This window comes from Crotalus tigris, unplaced genomic scaffold (assembly GCF_016545835.1).
Source record: "Crotalus tigris isolate CLP2741 ecotype Arizona unplaced genomic scaffold, ASM1654583v1 scf7180000018354.2857554, whole genome shotgun sequence".
Classification (NCBI taxonomy): Eukaryota; Metazoa; Chordata; class Lepidosauria; order Squamata; family Viperidae; genus Crotalus; species Crotalus tigris.
In genome coordinates this window covers 618307-641301 of record NW_024096961.1, presented here as the reverse complement: position 1 = coordinate 641301, position 22995 = coordinate 618307, and the positions used below count along the sequence as shown (strand labels likewise).

At 36.0% G+C, this 22995-nt stretch overlaps 1 protein-coding gene across 1 annotated transcript in view; it reads right to left on the bottom strand.

Moving 5' to 3' along the window:
* Positions 1 to 1442: 1442 nt before the first annotated feature.
* TSPAN32 (tetraspanin 32) overlaps positions 1443 to 22995 on the bottom strand; it is a 38474-nt gene continuing 16921 nt past the window's right edge. The window contains exons 4-8 of the mRNA XM_039350722.1: positions 18711 to 18785; positions 9823 to 9924; positions 7290 to 7382; positions 4712 to 4795; positions 1443 to 2054 (exon numbers count right to left, since the gene is read on the bottom strand). Of these exons, the coding sequence (XP_039206656.1) occupies positions 1944 to 2054; positions 4712 to 4795; positions 7290 to 7382; positions 9823 to 9924; positions 18711 to 18785 (465 nt within the window). The 3' untranslated portion in view covers positions 1443 to 1943. The remainder of the gene's footprint in view (positions 2055 to 4711; positions 4796 to 7289; positions 7383 to 9822; positions 9925 to 18710; positions 18786 to 22995) is intronic.

Below are 22995 nucleotides of genomic sequence, written 5' to 3'. Positions count from 1 at the left end.
CATTGCCGGAGCTGGGGTGCCATGACCTGCGCATGATGCAACCGATCCACGAGCCAGCAATTTGACATCCCTGGTCTAAGATGCAGAACTTTCATTATGCTTTCTTGATTTAGCTCAACATTACCATTTGATTAGTCATTAATTTTACTAACACCTTCCTCTGAAATCTATAGGGTATAGATATACTACTACATGCTACATGAGACATCACTATTATCAATAATAGCTCTGGCAAATGGCTAGAACCAATATTTTAACTATCTCTCAAAACTCATGCTGGGCTTTGTTATGTAAGCTTGATATGTGTTTGCACTGGCAAGGCCCAGTACATTTTAACGAGGGGTCCTTGGTGATCTCTGACCTTGGTTGTTTTCTCGCAGATGTTTCATTACCCAAACTAGGTAACATCATTAATGCTAATGATTAGCATTGATGATGTTACCTAGTTGAGCACCAAGGTTCCCTCATTTCAACCTTGAGCTACAAGGAGCTATTCTCCTTTATTGGTACATTTTGATAATGTTCTCAGTTTGCCTAGGCAAGTCTGAATGGGGGGGAGTCATAGCATTAAAAATGCTATGACTCCCCCCCCCAATCCTTTAAAACTGAAGGACTCCTGGTATAATACTGTGTGTGGTTTTTACTAGAATGAGATGCTTGTAGGAATCTCCAAACTTTTGGGTACATTATTAGAAAACAGTTGGCTGGTCATGATTCGGAAGCCTTGAGGTTTGGTTTCCTCTTTCTTGTTCTGCTTGGACTTTTTTTTCAGTATGTATTCATATGTTGACTTTTTGTAAGCATCTGTATCATGAACTGATAGGGCTGAGCACTATTTTGGATTCAATGGGGAAAAGGTATTTTTGCAGCACATGCGAGAACTTCATGGCCCCTGTTGGGTCCCTTAAAGCAACTATGTCTTTCCAGGATTGCATGGGTGCCTTCTAGGGCTGCAGCATAATGCTGGAAAAGGTGAAGCAGTTGCTGATAGACGCTCTACAAGTGCCTATGCATCACCAAAGTACCTTCTTTTCTGTGAATCTAAAGTGCCGTGTGCACTACCCTATCAACTGATCATTTACAAATGACAAGTCTAATATTTTTCATGCCGCCTATTAAAGAAAACCTGATATACAGTATATCCTCAGGGCTAACAGATTTTCACTTCCTATAGAAAGTTAAGAATTTAGGTTACTGTACTGAAATTGCTCAATCAATACTTGTCTTAGAAGAAAACACTGCGATTGTTTTTCATTACCTTCACTAGACACAGAGCAAAGTTGAATGCATGGGAAGTCACACTCAATTCCATAAATTTCTTTAATGTTCCAGCTTAAATAATTATTAACTTTAGATGATTGGAATGAAATCCAATGATGAGGAAACAAGAGAAAACTCAATTTCTGTCATAGTAGCAAGACTGATTAGAAAGATACTGTAGGTTATCTCCAGAGAACTTTAGTTTATTTAAATCAAGAAAGTATACAAAAATGTCAGTAGGGTTTAAATTCAGGTACTGCAATAGAATTGGCTATGCTGAAAATTGATGGACAAAAATAATAATAAAAGCAGAACATTTTCTCTCATTCTTTTAGCACAATTTTAAAAGATGCTTGCTAGTTAATGAGTTTAGAGTTGTTCTGTTTTGACTTGCTATTTTGGGGCTCCCAAATGATGGCTTTCAGTTGCCGAGCATGTTTGTGGTTGAACAATTCTTGCTGCTGGGTTTGTGTCATGCCTTTGTGTTTACAGTCAATACCTTGCGCTCCTGAGGTCCTGGCTGAGCAAAGTAGCCTATCAACAAATAGTGCAGGCTTCTTACTTGCCTGTTTGCTCAACTATATTTGGAACAGGTCATTTGTGGGGAGAAAACATGACAAGGAGAGTAAGCATCACACATTGTCCACTCACATCTATGGAAAGTCCTGGTCTTTTTGTGCAGGTCAGAAGCCAGTTTCAGATAGCTTTGCCAGGACATATTTGCCCTTCCGATCCAAATTGTTCTTACAACGGATAGAGTACCAAAGGAACGAAGTTAATATCATCCCATAAATCTAAACAGAATAAATAAAAAGGAAACAAACATTTGAACATATATAGGTTAAATAGTACATTTCTGCACTGTTCTTCCAAGCTATGAGAACAGCAGCAACAAAATACAATTAAAACAAAACCAATCTTTTGAACTAGGGAGTACTTTTTTAGACCAAGGTCCATATTTTCTCATGGATGGATGTCAAAGCCACAAGTGGGTGTCACCAAGCCACATCCACACACATCATCTATTCATGCATCCTTCTCCATGCGTGCACAGTGCATTTTATCTCCTCTCCTTCCTCAGTATATAAAAATGCTCAATCCATTCTGTAAGCCCAAACAGAATGGATTGAGCTCGAATGACTGAGAAAACAAAAGTCTTTCAAAAAAATAAACTAAAAGATAATTTTTACTTTTTCCAGGACAAGTCTCCGTAGTCCTGGAATGCATGGCCAAAAAAATCTTCTAAGCAATTGGTAAACCAACTACTGCTATTCAAACCAGCTTTCAGTTGCCCGAGAGAATAACACCTGTTGACTAGATCTCAGCTGGAGAGGCTATTTCAATGGGAAGAGGTAGTCCTTTTAAATAGAAAAAATGCTGATCAATACATTGACATTGCATACCATTTGCAGAAAGCCTAGTTACACCCTCGGTAATTCCATGAAAGATGGAAAGATTAATGCAAGGAAGGAGGCAAATGTTCTTTCCAAAGGAAAGGATCAATACTTTATGTTCTTAAAACATAATTAGGAAATGCTATAATCTTTCATCTTAATTCTTATACTACTATCCCTTCTTTCTCCTCAAAGCAATTTCCCAGAAATCCATTTCTTTTATACCCTAATGCAGCTACCAGCAATTAAAGAAACCAATAATAAAATGCAATAAAAATCTGAACGAGAAGGGAGCAACAAAACAGGATAAAGCAAATGCAGATGATGCAATTATGTGTGAATATGCACTTTCTGTCATTATATTAATCCTAAATCAGCTGCAAAATAGAATATGTAACACAAAGACTTTGATCCAATCATCATGATTTGGGGGGGAAAAACAAGGCACTAATTACAGTGGAGTTTATCTTAAGAAACTGGGGAACAGCTTTACCTGATCTCAGTGATAAAATCCAAGTAGATTAAAACAAAATATTGTTCATTAATTCATTTCTAATTATATAATTACATGGCCTGAGCTTATCTTGACATTCAGGCTGGGAAAGAAATATCTATATCAGACTTAGAAAGAAATTATATCCCAATATATTAGGGGAGAGATATGTTGTATGCATACAGTATTGATACGTAACATTTGCAGTCCAATCTTATGCAAATCTAACTCAAATCCCGCTGAATTTACTGAAGTTTAATTTTGCATACAGGTGCATGGAGTAGCATTTCTTCTCAGCTGATTAATCCATTAGAAGAAGGTCTTGATCATTTAATATGCCATATTTATTTACTGGGGAACCTAATGCTGTTTTTACTTCACTAACTTAAAGAAGAAACTATTAGCAAACACCATTAGAGAGCAGGTGTTTGCAGGTCCAGAAAAGAATGAAAGTTTTAAAATGTTGATTCATACTTGTGTATATACAAACAAGTAAATATTATTTTATAAAAGAAGTTTTTTTTACCTCTATGCAAATATATGCAGGTCTGATTATCAAAATCTGTATTTATAAATGCAGTGGAATAATAAAAGGACCATTACAAAACAGTTATATTGCACTGTGAAAAAAATTAAAATCATCTAATATCATGGATGAATGATATTTTTATTAGAGCCAATTACCATAAGGTAATACTATGGAGTTCTAATTGGTGAGTTCACATAGCACATTATGGCATAAACCTTGGCCAAACGTCTAGACTAAATTCAGTGCCAAGCCAAAATTAAATAAATCGCATATTGATTTAAAATGATGATGTTGATCTAACTTTGAAGCTTCTGAAAAATCGAAGAGCACCATTATGGAAACACTTCTTTTGCTACATCTAGGACAGGGATAAGGGATAGTTAATCTAGAAGTACCTGAAGGTAGGCTGTATTTACTGGTATAATTTATTCAGAATAATAGAGCTAGAATTTCTTCTTTTCAGAAAGACTATAATAGCTGATAACCATGACAACCAAAATTATTTCTGCTTATTTTTTGGTTGGGATAAGCAAATCCTGCCATAGTGTGGGAATAACGCTAGGAAGAAGAAGAAGACTTTCTGGTTGGAATAAGAATGAAGAGCAAAGACTAGTCAAAGAACAGCCACATTCCAGCACCAAAAATTGTGTTGGATTGGACTATCCCAAGAGCAATTCAGAGCAGATTGAGTCATTTATGGGGCTCTGGATCTGATCCTCAAAGAGGATTTTAATATATAGATTTGTGTGCCACCCATCTTATTCAGAGTTAACTCTGGGCGCTTAGATGGCCATAGAGAATAAGTCTAAGTTCCAAACAAATAATTTAGCTCTCCCAGTTCTTTTGGTTTAACCAAAACTTATTTCTTACTCAGCAAAATGCAACTTTTGCAGAACTTTAGTTTCATCTTCTTGCTCAATTTGCATTTCTGCCTCAATAGGAGGCATAAACACACACACACACACACACACACACACACACACACACGGAGGAAGGGAGGGAGGGAGGGAGGGAAGGAGAAACACATAGAGTTACCATGAAGAAAATTGTGATGGTCATCAGTACAGAGACAATGTCCATATGTTTTTTCAGGAAGTATTTGATTTCTTGGAGACAATCCTGCAATGTGAAAAAAATAGGTTTAATATCCACTCACATGAGAATAAGCTCTATTGATACACATTGGAATTTACAATTCTATCAGCCTTCATGGTTGGGTTCAGCTCTATGTATTTCATATTTATATTCTTAGTCACATTTCTTGTTAATTAGGATTCAGGTTATTTTTTCCCCTAAGTTTTATTGCTACCGTATTTTCCGGCGTATAAGACGACTGGGCGTATAAGACGACCCCTGACTTTTGAGAAGATTTTCATGGTTTAGAAAGTCATCTTATACGCCGGAAAATACGGTACTTTGTAGAGTGGAAAGAAAGAGGTTTTGTCTGGATAGTGAGGTGGTTTGAAGGGAGGCTTTCCACTCCATTTCATGCACTATGATGCTCATTCCAATTCTGATCTATGCTTGAAATTAATTAAGATAGAATATAGATTTTATTGTAAGCTTTACATTTAGCAGGATGTGTTGCTTGTCTGCTACAAATTGGAAATTATTTTCTTAAGTGGAGTGCCACTTAAAATTAAATTGAAAGATTTGGGAAATGAAGTTAATAAAAGCAATTGCCAGGCCCAGAGACTTGGCTATCAAATAAAATAAATTAAAAAAATAAATAGGGAGCAGCAGAAATAACAGACCCTGACCGAAAACAGTTTCATTTATTTTTTGAAAACAAACAAGAAACCTTTAGAAGGTGCTATCACTGAGGTCTGTAACGTTCATATTATTATATCTGTATTGTTAGCTACACTTGCATTTTAAATTCCACAATTTAGAATATAAGTGATCTTCAGAATAAAAATGAAGTTTCACCTAATTTAGGTGAAAGATGCTGTGCAGTCATAAGTATTTCTGCATGACCTCAAATGCCTTCCTATACTAGAAAGGCCTGTAAGATAATGGAGAATTAATCATGATGTCACCTTATTATATTTTGGACTTTCTGTCCCTGTTCCATGCAAAGAAGCTCACAACAAAATGAAGCCAGGTTGTATAGTTTGCTATGCTGAACACCTTAAAAGGAGGAGGGAAAAACAGGGAGTGCAATGTAATTTTGCAATGGCTAATCATTAACGATGATACTCTATCTTATTCCGGCTTACAGGATAATACTATTAGTCTTATTATTAAATGTATTTGCTGCCCGTATCATGGTTTGAGGTGACTCTGAGAGGCTCAGACACAACATAACCTGGAGCTAAGAGTATACATCTTTTTTTCATGAACAAATCAGCATGGTTCATCTTTGGGCTACAATTATCCACAAACAGAAAGCAGATATAACAAGAATGGTAGCACGTCCAGATCCAGCAACAGGAGAAACCAACCCCAAAAAATAATAAAAAATGCAGGCATCTAGTTTCAGTGAGTGAAACTTCTAGCACATTCTTCCCACAAATCTTCTCTCAGAAGAGAAGAACAAATAAACGTTCTTCCAAAAAGCTTTTTCAGTACAATCTCTTTGGCTCAATCACTGAGTTTTATAGAGGATCCAGATGCCCTCATAATTCATTTGTAATGGCCCTGGGTTTTCTCACTGCTGCATCTTTTTAATTAACTGCCAAAAGAGCAGATCACTTACTTTGGACTGCAGAGTCATTTTGTGTTTTGCAAAGCAAGTCCTTTCTTCTCTCTCGGGGCTTCTCTAAGCTCACAAAACAGGAAGAGATTCTACAGAGTACAATGTCCTTATTCTCTGACTAAATATGTGTAAGATCTGAAAGTAAGACTGCAAATTACTGGAATTTGATTGAATTTTATTCATTTTTAAAATAAAATGTCAGTATGGACACTGGAATAGAGAAAACCCTACTTTTGTTTTAATGAAGACAAAACTGACATACACTTTGTTCATTTCAGCTGTTCCTTTCCAGTAGGATTAATAAAGCTATGAAGGTTTGTTTCTTAAATTCCCAGAAGTCTTCTCAAAAGATAGTAAAACAAGTTCAGCCTCTAGTGATGATAATACATAATCAACTGGCCTATCATTGTTCCATGAAAGCAATAATTTTAAAATCCTGCACTCTAGGGCTGCAAGATGGTTTTTGCACACCCAAGCTTATTTATATGCTTCAAAAGTGGCAAGAATGCCATTTTTTCTATAGTGTTGTTCATAGGTCTACTATATTTTTGGGGAACTGTACTTCACTTTCAAAGAAAGCTCAATGCCACGATGAGAGTGACAATCTTTACCCCTGTATCCTAACCTCATGAGAACTGCTCAGAAGACCTGCTTGATAGGCAGAACATGAGATAAAGATTGGGGGATGGGGGGTGGGATTCTGATGTTACTCCCATACTGAAGGGCAGGGGTGTCAAATTGCCGGCCCACGGGTCAGATGCATCATGGCAAAATCGCGCCCACCCCATTGCCAGCAATGGAAAAGTTGTTATGACACGTCACATGATGTTGCGAGTTTGATACCCCTACTGTAGGGAAAGGATCCCTGGGTGCCTGAAGAGAAAGGAATGGCCTCACAGTCCAGTGTTCTATTACCTCTTCTTCTGTTTCCAGAATTCCTGATGTACACATTTCATCTTCTATGTTGCTTCTTTCTCCAAAGGGCGACTTCTTCCCACAACAAAGAAACTAAAATAGAACATTAATCATATTGTTTTTTTATTTAGACATAGGACTAGATTGGAGTTATCACAAGCTTTTGGGAAGGAATTTGCCCACTTTTGCTTTTGTTTCTTTTTTTTATTATTCTTTTACTCAAAACTGGCTATTCTGGTTTGCTCCTCCTTGAGGTTGGTATGGTCTTGGTCCCAAGTTGGTCACTCATGAGATTATTTATTTATTTAATTTGAATGATTGCTCACTTGTCATATGATTCTGGACATCAAATTAAACACCTCAAATTCACACAGTATTAATAAAAACACACTGAACCCAGGGCAACTCATATATCCACACATGTAAACTTCTCAAATGGACTCATTTTATTTCTGGCTCAGTGCCAAAGAAGAAAACCTGATGAAAGGCCAGCAAATTAGGCTATCTGTACCTGAGATATATGTTGTTCCATAGAGTTGGTACTATAATAGAGAAGGCTTGTTTTCTGGGTCCCATCAGATGACATTGTTTAATCGAAGAGACCTGCAGCCCCTCACCCACCTTGTCATATCTTGTGCCATGAAAGGCTTTGAAGGTGAAATCAGTACAATGGTTGATGTGGAAATGTAAATATCTAAATAGACATCTTAGGCTGATATTTGGCCTTAGCATGTTATGCAAATCTTGTTAGTTGCATGACAGAAGTACATAGAAAGTTTTACAAAAGCTTTCCTTCATTTCCCCACAAAAAGGCAACAAGCTTTATCTCCACACACACCACACACCACACAGAGGCCTGGTAAGACTTCTGATCTCTCTTTGGCATAGAAACATAGATTAACTCTATTTGGGTCATTATGATTATTTAATGTAAGCTTTTAATTTTTAATTTATTCAATTCAATAAAGCTTCTTTCACTTTTCACTCAGGAGGAGAACAAGATTTATCTTATTTTTAGTTTAGAGCTGCATTTCTTAGCCCTTACATTCTTTAGTAGGACTCTTGAGTAGACAAATGTGATAGTTTTCTATGATTGCATTTCCTTAATTAGCCCAGTGCTCTGATAATTGCTTCTAGATTGTTGCCAGATTTCAGTGATTAAAGGCACCAGAGAAGGGCCATCATAAAACTATATTTTCTGGTTCCTGGCAAGCTTGGAAACAAACTCCATTTATATTTTGTAAATTCCTTAGCTATAAAAAAAAATTAGTTGTCACTGTTTTAGCAATGTGTTGCCAAAGTTCATAACATAATCTTGGATTTGCAGTTATTTCTCAACCCAACAATAACCATATGATTGTAAACATAAAATACAGCTATGAATTTTGACTTCTAAAAAAAAGTGAGTTTTGTATAGAAGGGAGGCAAGAATTGTTAAGTATAAAGAAGCAGAAATTTCTTATAGCTCTTGTTAGATATTTTAAAAAAAATCTGACAAGAAAATATTTCATTTAGTCATCTTTTGTAGAAGACTTGTATATGACTCTCATTCTCCCACAAATATTTTCTTTATCTTGCGGTATTTTTCATATATTCAGAATAGTGCTATTTTTCATGCCTCATTCATTAGCTATCCTCTCATTCAGGGTTACTACACTGAGTTGCAGATGTCATTCAGTTACAGCATGTTACATCTTTCTTCCACTTTGTTTTGTTAGTTAGCCTCTATTGTGGATAGGGTAAACTTTTCCCCCTCATTTAGAAATATGCTGCACATGTAATAGTATGGGAAAAAATAGGAATTAGTGATTGAAAAATAATTCTTTTCGCAAGGCTCAAAGAGGTGAAAGCAACTCCAAACGAAGCACCAGAGAAGGGCCAACATAAATTTGAATTAATTGCGTAGGAGACAAAATATAGCTATCTCTTCAATTCAGTGGAATTATTGATATTTCTATACTAATTATTGTTCCAATTACTAATCTATTTTCCCCACAAAAGTGTTACAAAAAGTGAAATAGAGATTTGCCTGTGCCAGAATCCTTCTTTTGGTGCCAAGAATGGTATTGTATCCTACCAAGCTTCTGGACTATTATTTTCTTTTTAAACATGACACTATATTTTATATTTACTTGAATGGATCCCCCCCTTTTCCCATTCTCTGAAATAAAGGGAAATAACTCCAAGGAATTAATGTTTTTAAGTCTCTTCAAGTCTCTTACAGAAAGCAATTCAACTTTCTCCACTTAAATCAGTGGCAGAAATGCACTTATCTTGCATTGGATCACTTCCAAAACATGATTAGTTTCATATTATTCGAATTGTGAAAGAAATTCTGTTGAAATAAAATATTTGATAGGCATTGGATGGTTTGTTGAAAATGCCTCAACCAGAAGTCTCCTTCACTGAACTGCCACTGATAAGTTACCCATTGGCTATCTCATCTGGCAGTTATGGGATGAAAGAGAAAGAGTAAAAAGTTTGAACTAAGCTGGGGCAAAGCTAACCTATTCCAAAACCAGTAGCAACGTACCATCTTGTGAATGGAATATAGATCCTGTCTTCTGGTGCTGGAAATGTTGTTTCTCACATCTTCATATACAACATCATATACATCGATCATGGCGTTTTCCACCTGCAAAGATGATATTACCATCACAATTTGTAGATGTCAATAAGTTGGTAGAAGAAAATCTTTTCTGGTTAGAAAAGATGCTGGGGAAACATGTAGATTTTAAACCTGAACTTTATTTATTAGGCATAATGCCAGAAAAGCTTGATAAACAAAGTATACAGTATATTTGATTCTGCACGTGACAACAGCAGCAAGACTAATATTTGCACAACATTGGAAAAATGAAGAAACACCATCGGAGGAAGAAATGATTAAAAAAATACTAGACTGTGCAGAAATGGACAGACTTACTTTGAGATTGAAAGAAAAAGAAGAAACAGAATATTTTCAAACTTGAGACTTATTTTACCAATGGTTGGAGAACTAGGGATTAGGAATTTAATTTGTATTAGTGAATTATGAATTCAGAACACGTTTGTTGAATAAGCACTGTTGAGTTGTATTAAAAAAATCAATAAAAACTTAAATAAAAAAAATTGGTAGAAGAAAATGTGTTTGGTATGCATTTGCATGTTTTTGTGCATGGGATAAACTATACTTAAATCCAAGGGAAATTCACACAGCTCTACTCTGAGCTTTGCAGCACCTTCCTTTCTTCATCTCCCATAAGTTGCTACCTGCCCCTGCTCCCCTTGAATTTAAGAGCAACAAATCCAACCCTACCCTTGATCTTTTTAGGTCTGTCTTCCTCTTGGCCACGAAATGTTGTTGCTGTTGGTCTTGCCTTTTTTCTATTCTCCCCATTTTGAAATACTTTTCAACTTTCTCCATTAAGAAATACCCATTTCAGACTCAATATAAATTTGAAAGTGCTCATTCTGGGCTTGAAACAGTTTGTGCACTAGATGTTTTCATGGCCTTACTTGCTTCCCAGTGTAGCTTATTATTCAGTTTCAGGGAACTCATACCTTCTTTGTTTTCCAGACTTAATATGGGATTCGGTAGACAATTACAAAACTAGCACATTCTGATTGCTTAATTTTTTTGAGGGGGTGTTATTTATGTTCATCCACACAGTGCTTATTTTCAAGATTATTGTCTTTTCGGCAACTAACAAATATAGCATATGTACATTTTGCTAAAATAGCCTGGAATACTGGAAGTTTGGAATATTTTATTAGCTTGATGTTAGTTGGGTTGGCTGGTTGGTTGAAAATTATTCAATAAAAAGTGCATTAAAACCGAGGAAAGGTCCAATAAAGGACTAATGAAAAGGCCATTAAAATAAATGTAACTTTATTGACTTCAATGAGATTTTAAAATCTTTGTTTTAAAACAAAATGATTTTGCGGAGATGTGCATGATATCACTCCAAAAAAGAGTTTAAAAATACAGGGGAGGCTACTATTTTACTGTAACAAACCAATAGCAACAAGCCAATTCTTTTTCTTGTACAGAACTGAGCAATTAAAATGTATGGATAAAACATTTTGTTAGATTCTATCCCCTAGTTTATCAGTTCATGTGTCTACTCTATCTGCTCTAGTTGGGATGAGCAGATAGCCTTAGGGAGGATCAGTCCCACAGATAATCTGGTCCTGTGCCATGTAGGACTTTAAAGTTGATAAACCTTGAATCATACCTGAAAGAAACTGGGAACCATTGCAGCTTATGCAATAGGGTGTAATAAAGGAGAACCTAGGAATGTCCAACATGATACATTCTGGACCAGTGTAACTTTGAGTGGTTTCAAAGGCAGCCTCAATCAGAGTGCATTTCAGTATTCCAAATAGCTTCCCAGTCCAGGAAAGGGCATAATTGGGATGAATTAAGGAGTCCTTTGCAGATCTGCCAATTTATATAATTTGGCCTTCCGAAAGGGCCTGAAGACTTGGCTCTGCCAATTGTCCTGGGGTCTCAATGGGGGCACATCATTCCGCAGGTGATTAATGGATTAGATGAGACCCTCCCTCCCTCCCAAGTGCATCTTGTTCCTGTCCTTCCCAATTCTGAATTAATGTAATATTATTTAATGGTTTCTAATGATTGTAAGCTGCCTAGAGTTATTCCAGGCAACATGGGCAGTATACAAGTTGAATAAATAAATAGATATTCTTGAAAGCTAATTTACAGTAAACACCTGTTGGTGGACTTTCAGGGTTTTTTGAAAAACAAAGTAAATCCTGTTAGCCTAAAATTATTCTGCTGTTTTAGCAGAATATAATTTTAAGACTACTGTCTTCTGAATTATACTTTGTGTGACATAAAGGAAGTACTTAATTTCTAAACTAATCCAATGAGAAGTACACAAATCAAAGTCTACCTTGATTACAAGGATGGGTTGTGAAAGACACAAAGCTCTCTTTTAACTTTGATTGTTTCCAACTACATGTGCAATTTTGGTATATTATTTTTTTATTTTTTAATAATATTTTATTAATTATCTAATTTTACATTTAGGTATTTAAAAAGCAATGTGGTGGCTGGGTTAATCAATAGTTCAATAACATACAAAAGTCTTTAGTACAAATCTCAAGTTACAACATCAAATATTTCCTCTTTTTCCCTTAATATTACTATCTCGTATTTAAGCTAATACAGTTCTCATGATATCAACTAAGTAAAAACATCATTATTACATTTATCAATAAATTTTTAGCTTATACATATCTTAATTACTTTTACATTCAATCTTTATAGACAATCAATATCCTGTTAATGATTTTTCCCAATTTTTAGTTTCCCATTAATATTCAAATTTAACATTTGATATTTATAATTTCCAGGCTTTAGGTAATCAAAGTTTCCCTTATCTCAATTCATAACAGAATCTAATATTCAAAAAACACATCTTATCTATTTGAGTATACTCTTGTTCTATTTCCTAAAAGTTATCTATTTTGCACCATATTAAATCATCTAATTAATACAGTATCCCCTTTAATAAATCAAAACCATTATATATGTTGTCTGGGTTAATCAATAAATCGAACATATTCATATTTTTTTCTTTTGGGTTTAATTTTTAAATATTAAACAAATAGAATCCTTATTTTCAACTAATTTCCAAGTATTTTAAATTTAATGACCAAAATTCTCCTTATCTCAACTTCTTCCTTTAACCCTCTAATTAGTAATATGAAATCCCCTCTAATAAATCAAAACCCCAATTTTCTTCAGCCTTATTCTGGCTTTCTTCCTTTGCCAACTAGCCTTCCATATCAATGCTTTTAAATCATCAAATAGATCTCGCTCTATTATTATATATATTATTTGAAATAAGAGAAACCATTTAGTTGCCATTTTTGTGGAAGGGCTAGCCCATTTGTATTCATTAGATTGTCTCCCTATTATTTCAATTCCCCATGATTGTCCTGATATGTTTGCCTTCCATTCAATCTGTTCTTCTTTCTCCTCAAATTTCTTCTGATTTATATAGATAGTCTTTTCCATTTTTAGTGGAAAGGATCTTTTCCTGGTCTTCATCCATATTCTCTTAATAATGTGTTAAGTTGAGGACTTTAAAATCAGACATTAAAAATAATTTTGTAGCTAGGTAAGGGACATCTATTTCACGTGTTTATAGATAGTCTTTATAGTAAAAATTGTTTGTCAAGTAAGATTTTACAGTCCAAAGTATTATATCATCTCATATAACAACCAATGTTCTTCAGATAAAGAAATAGGAAAGCAATTCCCCACATATAAGTCAGTAGAGGGTTTACATTCATAGTTCAAGCAGGCCAGTTATACCACCTAGTTATATGACAATTTCCCCACTTTTCATAGATGATTTATGAATTAAAAATTCATAATTAATTTAAAATACATTTTTCACTTTAGGGACATTTTCCTGGATCAACTCTCAGTAGAATGCCTCTCGATTTTATGAAAACATGCATGCGATTTCTTGGAAAGTGAAATTTTGGTTCCACTAAAGTAAATAACTATTTTTCAGAAAATTTATTTGGCAGAATTTTTTTTTTAAAAAAATAGTACATAAAATTATTCTCTCACATATGCTGTACATATACAGTACATGTATTATTTCCTTATTATTTTCTGCAGTTCTATTAAATGTATAGCCAAGGATGTAGACAGAGTAATTTAAAAAGCTTCATCTATTGTTATCATTACAGAATTATTCCCTTGTTACTGATTTTCATTCCATGGACCAAAAGTGTGGTCTTATATTTTGAATTCAGTAGGGAACCATGATGATATCCCTTCCTTAGCAAAGGAACGCAGATTAAGAACATAGGAAATTAGTTCACATTGAATCAGACCATTCCTTTCTCTAGCACTGCACTACCAGCACTGACTAGCAGTGATACTCCAATCTTTCAGCAGAGGTTTATCCAGCTCTAGTTGACAAAGTCAAAGACTGCACCTTAGTTCTTCTGCATGAAATGCAAGACCAGTGTTTTTCAACTTAACATATGTGGATTTCAACTGCCAGAACTCAGCGACCAGCTTAAAGTTGTTTAGATTGAGAAACATTGTGCTAGAGTAGACCACAGAGGTATATAATTAGAGCTTATTTTATCAGGGCTGATTAAGTTAATATAATGTTTGTAACTTTTGTTTTTGGTTAAGTGGGGTGTTAATTTGTTTTGTTAATAACATTTTTGTTATCACCAGTAAACTCCGTTTGAGAATGAGAGATGGCTACATAATGTAATTTTACCACTCTATTCTGTTCTACAATCTACTTAAATCAAGACATTGCAACTTCTGTTGCTCAAGGACCAGTGGTAAACCTTGCACTGTGCATAAAGGAAAGGGCAATATTCCACAAGCTAGCATCTATTTTCTCCCAAACAATTAATATTTTTTTTAAAAAAATCAGTTTTAAAGCCTTTCTGATTTTGAAGACTGGATATAGGGGGAAGCAAGGGATGCAACACTTTTTGTATCTCTTATGTAGGTAATGAAAAGAGGCACTTTTATATTAAGAATACATATGATTAGATCCTTAACTAAGAGTTCCAAAAGGACACTCCACATTAATGTCTGTGAAAGACGATTATTAGAATGGCAGATTGTCTGTTTCCTTGGCTTTAAAACAGCAATGCCATGTGTTTTCAAAATACAGCAACACCATGTGTTTTCAGTCTGAACTGTCATTGGAATTAAATTCAATTGTTTCCCAGGGTAAGTGTTCCAGAAGTCTTATAAGAAATGAGCAATGGCAGACAATCCTCCAAAGCACATTATATTAAGGCAGATGTCTCCAACCTGGTGCCAGTCAGATCCAGCAAACTAAAATCCTATTCTGGGGGCCTTTCGACAAAATTAACTGGGTGGGTTTATGCTCTCTAATTATAATACTGCAGGCCAAGGCAGCTCACAAAATATTCTTTTATTATCATTATTATGCTGATGTGTGAAAATAACAACCTCTGAAGAATCTCGTGCCACATGGCTCACTTCCCCAAGCAAAGTAATCTAAACTAACTGCAGGCTCTCCCATATATATCCCTATCATACCCATAATTCCTAGTTTGGGTAGTAGGGAAAGCTGTGTTTCTTTGCCAGACATGGCTGGCTGGGGAATTCTGGGAGTTGAAGACCACACAACTTCAAGTGGCCAAAGTTGAGAAACACTGGTCCAGAGGATTGGATGCTGGAGTGAAACGTCCTAACTGAGATATTCTTTTGTTTGCAGCTATAGCGAGGCTTTCCTCAAGAATTGTTGAATTTGTATGCAGCTATCCCTTTAATAATTTTTTCAGTTGTTAAGTGGTTAGCTCAGTTTGTTTACTGGATCATTTAATAATTTGCATATGGGGACAGCACAGCAAATCATTTTGTCAAGACCATCCTTCAGAGGTGATTCTAATCATCGTGTGAAGCCTTGATAATTCAGTTCATGGTTTGCATTGCTCTGATGACTTTTTATGGCATGTTCAATAACGGGAAACAGATTTCTGAGCATGCTTTTAACCATCTTTCATTTCCAGTAGCTCACTGTAATAACTATAAGCCCTTGGAAAAAGCAATATAGCAGCCTTGCTTATTTTTTAAAAGTTGGGGTGGGGAGAGCGTATTTCATTGGAAACAGCTTTGAAAGAGTGCTTAACTCAAAGCATCACCAAAATGAAATCCCTCTTCAGAACTTTGCATAGTGCTATAAAGACAGGAGAGTCTTCCTATGCCACTGGAACACTCCAAGGACTTTTTATGTGTGTGTGGCTTTGTATCCCTAGTTATTTGACTCCATATCCTGGTCTGAGCAGTTCTTGGCGCTCTCTAAGCTTGGTTGTTTTCTTGCAGATGTTTCATTTCCCAAACTAAGTAACATCATCAGTGTTGGTAAGTGTGGGATTTGCTCTCAGTTTATATTCCAGTGGTTTTCCCTATTAAGTGTTGGTGGGGATGGTCTTTTAGAGGTTATTTGATGGGAGATTTACTTGACTTGTCCTTGGTTGGGGTATTGTTTACTTGATTGTTAGTCTGATGTTAATCTTGGAGTTAATGATGATGACAACGATGTTACCTAGTTTCAGTAATGAAACATCTGCAAGAAAACAACCGAGCTCTGAGAACACCAAAGACCCCTCATTTCAACTCTGAGCTACAAATATATTCATTTTTGCTAAACTTGGTGCTTGTTGGCTTTTCTCATCCCAACAAATTCAGTATTTTGGAACTTAAATGGAAGCATCATAGATAGATGACATTTGGGTCCATCATGGAAGCAGAATGTTGGTAAGACCACCTACCTAAGCCCTGGATAATTTTAAATTATGAAATTTACCTCCTTTGTTAATACTGATTCTGAATCATGGTCTTTTTAAGATTTTGATAATCTGGGAGGTAGAACGTTCATCTGAACACATTCCCACTTTCTTCTTATTACATCCCAAATAAATGTACCTTTTTCCCATGGAGTTCAACAACCAAATAATGCAAACAACTCCATCTTAATGAAGTAATTCTTGGGATTATATTTTGAAGTAATATTTTAATATATTGCTGGGAATATAAAACAAAGTGTCAAGGATTGCATAACTCTATGTATTTGTTGGTAAACAATATATTACCAACTTGGAAGCAACTGTGTGTTTAAACAGAAATGGTATGCATTTACACACATCCAAACTCCCAGTTTATGATATGCCAAAACAAATTCTACTCAGGGGTGGTCAATAGCTTCTGCATGTTTCCAATGCTGTTGCTTGTCAGAGGATGAGTCAATGAGCTACCTGCTTAGGTTAAAACTGCACTTCCAAACGTAATCTAAACTACCACTGAACTCAGTAACCCAACATACACAAGATAGTTATTTATGTATGAATATGATTAGAAATCTGTAAAGGAGGATAGGTGAAGAAAAGACAGATGCAACCATCTTTTACACAGTCAATATTTTGTGCAAAGGACTGACAGAGAAGCCTAGATAAAAGAATATGTGGGTTTGAACCATTCCCACAAATACCACAGTACATTATCAGGGGTAATATAGAAGTAGTCCTCGATTTATAACAGTTCATTTAATGACCCTTCAAAGTTACAATGGCATTGAAAAAAAGGGACTTATGATCATTTTTCACACTTATGACCACTGCAGCATCCCCACGGTCACATGATCAACATTCAGACACTTGGCAATTGGTTCATATTTATGATGGTTGCAGGATCCCAGGGTCATGTGATCACCTTTTGCGACCTTCTGACAAACAAAGTATCAACAGCCAGCTCAAGAATCCAAATAAAACTCCAGTTTCATTCTGCTTCCAAAAAGTTTACTGTTTATTGGATACAATGCTTGGTTATGTCGAAATAAAACTAACTCTGAGGTTCCAACATTAGTTCATAGACTTACACAATAATTTTCCCAGCCAAATCCCCAACATCTTATGTAATCCACATCAACAAATTCACTTCGTTATGGGAACCGTCTGCTTCAATTCCATACCTGTTCCAGTGTCCTTGAGAAGGCTTCACGCTCCCACAGTCTTCAGCTGACTCGAAGTTTCATTTCTCCTTCTTACCCACTTGAAAGTAACACCTCCCCCCCTTAATCTAAAGGCAAGTTGAAACACAGAGGCACGTAGCTGCCAAAGTTTTATCCTTGACAAGTCAATGAGGGAGCATGATTCATTTAATAACTGTGTTACTAACTTAACAACTGCAGTGATTCACTTAGCAAATGTGCCAAGAAATGTCAGAAAATTGGGCAAAATCACTTAAAAATGTCTCAGCAACAAAAATTTGAGGCTCAATCATGGTCATAAGTCAAGGACTACTTGTACTTTGTCTCCTTTCTGACTTTGCTCCAAATCTTTCCAATTCTAAAACTTTTTCCATGTAGAAATACTTCCTCAAAAGTATGGTTTTTCACTCCCTAAATCTTAGAAATCTTAGAAACATTTTTGAGCTATTCTGAGAATATCCTTATTACTCTTGGTCTCACAATTCAGAGAACCTCCTTCCAAGTCAGGAGCAGCATAAAAACTGGAGGAGAACTGTGGTATAACTGTCCTCTCTCTTCATTCCTATCATTTATATTCTGCCTTTCTACATAACAATCCTACTGAAGCCATGCACAATCCAGAAAATGAGCTTTACAATTATCCTATAAGCCCCAGTGAGATATTCCTATGGGATAATACCATGCAACAGATTTCAGAAGCATATTGTATTTGAGAATTATCGAGTTTGCAGATTCTGCTGTAGAGACTTGGAAACAAGCAAAAAGTGCTTGAAGACACTTGAGAGGTTTGAAAGGTTTTATGGCTCTAAGTTTACATGAATAAGAATGTTGTAATTAGTATATCTGAAAGTGCAGAACTATTTTGGCAGTTTATTTAACTATTTGCCTTTTCAGATTGTTCACTTACCACAATACTGTTGGTAACTGTCCAATATGTGGCCACTCCTGAAGCACAGAAAACCGCAGCAAAACAGAAAAAGCACTACAATAAAAAAGACATCAAAATAATACCTTAGTAAGCGCTGTCATTGCTACTTCAAGTACTGTATACTTTTAGTTTTTATATATATATATTTAACATACAAACTTGAAGAAATAGGAAGGTTGTTCTTCACAGCCATAACAGAACAAAAATCTACTTACTGATAAAAGACAGTATTTCTTCTATTTCCTTCAATTAATTTCAGACCTAGCATACTTAACTGATTTAAATTGAAAGACACTGAGACGTAATTTTTCCTCTAAAAGCAAATGGATTTTTCTACCTGGCTGTGAGAGAGTGGGTGTATATACTTGCTCTCTCCTATTAATATCAATATATAGTTGATATAAATTCCAACATATATGAAACAACTGTTTGTTTCTTTTGGCTTGAGGTTTCCCTTGTTCTTTTGTTAGGTTGTGTTGAAAGAGAGTGATTAGCTCAATCACCCAGGAAACTTCCAGGGCTAGAGAGGAACTTGAATCTGGATCTTCCTTGGTGTCAGTCTAACAGTCAAAACTTTACACTGGCCTTCAGTTTTTTTCTTTTCTCTATTTTTTTGTACATTAAAGCAAACAGAAATCTGACAACATAAAAGGAATGTAAGCAACATATGATTAGAAGGACATACATCACTTTTTAAATATGTTTTTTTCTTAGATGTTCATGTATTTGAACAAAAATGGCAAAAGTAACAATAAAAGTGATACTGAGAGCAAGTTTTAATCAGCTAATGCTTTCAGTGAAATAAAGTGCAGTGGTTATAGCTTTTGGCCCTACAAAAAATTTCCAACCATATTTTTCCTAGGTCAGGGGTAGGCAACCTTGGCTCTTTTATGACTCGTGGACTTCAACTCCCAGAATTCCTGAAATTCTGGGAGTTGAAGTCCACAGTCATAAAAGAGCCAAGATTGCCTACCCCTGTCCTAGGTGCTTTCCTATATTTCTTCCTCAGAACAATCTTCATTTTTTTATTTCAGTGTTTTTGTGCAAGATTCCATTTCAGCAAGTTAGTCATGATTTTCTGAATAAAAGAAAACAGTCACTTTAGTTTCTCAAGATGTACTTGGTCTGTTATAATAGATTGGTAAAATAAAAGTAAATAAAATTGTGGAAACGATTGAAAGAAAAGCAGCGCAGTTTACTGAATAAATATGAAATTATTATCTCTATGTAGGAAACCCAACAGAGCAACATCCCGCTGACTGCCAAGCTCTTAAAACTGCTTTTCAGAACGAGAGGCTTGGCCAGCTTGCTCAGACCAGATTTTGTTTATACAAAGTCCATGCATGCAAAAAAGGACGTGCTTTTTTTTAAATGTCTGATTTACGTATCCATGACAACCAGCTGACATCATGAATTGTGAGATCACAGAGATGAAGCAATCGACTATTCAACTGAATTACTGTGCATTACATTGCCAAAATCCGATTCAAAATCCCCTTTTTCAGCAATATCCTTGTTAAACCAGTATAAGCATTACAAAAAAAAAAATGGAACTTTTGCAATCTCTAGTTAGAATAGAACAAACAGAACAGAGTAGAAGCTGGAATGGACCTTGGAGGTTTTCTAGTCCAGCCCCCTGCTCAAGCAGGAGAACCTATACTATACCATCTCAGACAAGTGACTGTCTAGTCTCTTCTTAAAAGTGATACGAGTGCCCACGATTTCTGAAGGCAAGCTGTTCCACTGGTTAATTGTCCTCACTGATAGGAACTTTCTTCTCAATTCCAGGTTGCTTCTCTCTTTGATCAGTTTCCAACAAATGTTTCTTGTCTCGCCCTCTGGCCCTTTGGAGAATAGTTTGACACCCTCTTCTTTGTGACAGCCCCTCAAATACTGGATTACTGCTATCATGTCGCCCCTGCTTCTTCTTTTCTTTAGACTAGCCAAACCCAAGTCCTGCAGCCGTTCTTCATATGTTTTAATCTCCACACCTTTTTCTAAGGTCTCAACATCTTTTTTGTAGTATGGTGATGTCGTGGAAAAACCCAATGAAAAAGACAAGAGACAGCAACACAGAACAAATGATTCTTACTTTAAGATTCAGAGGTTTATTTTGCTAATAATTTGGAACATAGCAAACATAATAACGTAACATCACTTACATTAAAAACTCATTGCAACGAGGTCCAATGACATAGCAGTTCTAAAAAGGACAGCTATAAGCCAATGGCAAAACAATCAGGTCCAGTCCCAACTCTTTATACCCTTTCCCGTGCTAAGACTGTAAATCAGGGGAAGGCAACCTTGGCTCTTTTATAACTCATGGACTTCAACTCCATAGCTGACTCAGGAATTCTGGGAGTTGAAGTCCATGAGTCATAAAAGAGCCGAGGTTGCCTACCCCTGCTGTAGACCGATGGTCAGCAATCTTATACTTCCTGCTGACCCTCTGCTGATCTTTTCTGACTTCCTGCTGACCCTCTGTTGAACATAACTTACTACACACTCATGTACATTGGAACCCACATCTACTTTCAGTTCCCCATTTCTTACTGTTCCAGTCCTTATGTTCTAAATATATTTGAAACAAGGAAGTTTAGCAAAACCGTATTAAGCAAAATACAACTGCATACTGAAAATTAAGCATAGAACAGACTTTGGTTCAATACTTTTTCCATGAGGCCTGATTTAGTTCACCTGGGCCTAAACCTTGCATAAAAGAACAATGGCCAATATTTTCATTTTCCACAGTGACCAAAATTGGTTGCAGTATTCCCGGTGTGGTTTTACTAGGCTTTTATAAAGTGGTACCAATACTTCATGTGATCTTGATGTTATGCCTCTGTTTATACAACCCAGGGTTGTATTAGCTTTTTTGGCTGCTGCTGCACACTGCTGGTTCAGAGTCAAGTGACTATGAGCCATAGTCAAGGGACCCCAAGGTCCCTCTCACAGTTGCTGTTTCTGAGCCAGGTCTCACCTAATCTGTACTTATACCTTTGATTTTTCCTGCCTGAATGTAAAACTTTGCTTTTGTCCACATTAAAACTCATTTTGTTGAATAGGGCCCATTGTTCAAGTTTGTCAAGATCTTTTTGGATCCTGAGCTTGTCTTCTGGGGTGTTGGCTATTTCTGCCAGTTTAGAGTCATCTGCAAATTTGATGAGTCCCCCTTCTATTCCTTCATATAAATCATTAATGAAGAATATTGAAGAGTACTGGGCCTAAGACAGAGCCTTGTGATACCCCACTCCTTACTTCTCTCCAGGTGGATGCAGTACCATTGAGGACGACTCGCTGAGTATGGTTTGTCAGCTAGCTACAGATCCATCTGATGGTGTTGTTGTCTGTCCCACCTTTTTCTAGCTTATTAAGCAGTAGCTGGCTACTTTGTTTGCTTCTAGTTGTTCACAGATCTGTTTTTTTATTATCTTTTCTAGGATCTTCCCAGGTATTGATATTAGACTGATTGGTTTTAGTTTTCTGGGTCTGTTTTTCCCCCCTTTCTTGAAGATGGGAACCACATCAGCCCTTTTCCAATCCTCAGGTACTTCCCCGGTGCTCCAGGATTTTTGAAAAGTATGGTGCAATGGTTCTGAGATAACATTTGCCAGCTCCTTCAGAACTCTGGGATGTAATCTGTCGGGTCCCGGTGATTTATATTCATCAAGATTAGATAGGTGTTCTTTTACCCTTTTCTTGCTTATTTTAATTTTTGTTTCTAGTTTGTCTTTTACAGTTGTTTTTTTGGTATAGTGGGCTATAATTTCTTTTTGTGTGAAGACTGATGCAAAGAAGGAGTTAAGCAGCTCTGCTTTCTCCCTACTGCCTGTTACTTCCTTGCCATCTTCTTTCTTTAGTGGACCTACAGTTTCCTTAACTTTTTTCTTGTTATTAATATGTTGAAAGAAACTTTTTTTATTGTCCTTCATTTCTGTTGCAAGTCTTCATTCATTCTGAGCCTTTGCTTTCCTGACTTCATCTTTGCATGTTCCTGCTGTCTCTTATTTAAGCTATAAAATCAGGTGGTGATTTGGAAATCTGACTTGGAGGGTTTTTTGAATGAATACTTATTACAGCCTTGAGCTAATCTACCTGTCTGGTATATTCATCCTGGGTGGACATATTGCAGGTACCCCCCCTTTAAGAGATTTGAGGCTGTGTGAGAAATGAGCCTTTTTTTCCCCCAATAACCTTTGGACAACCCCCCACCAAAAATCCAGAAAACACCTTTTCTCCTGACCTTCAGGAAGGCTTTGAAAAT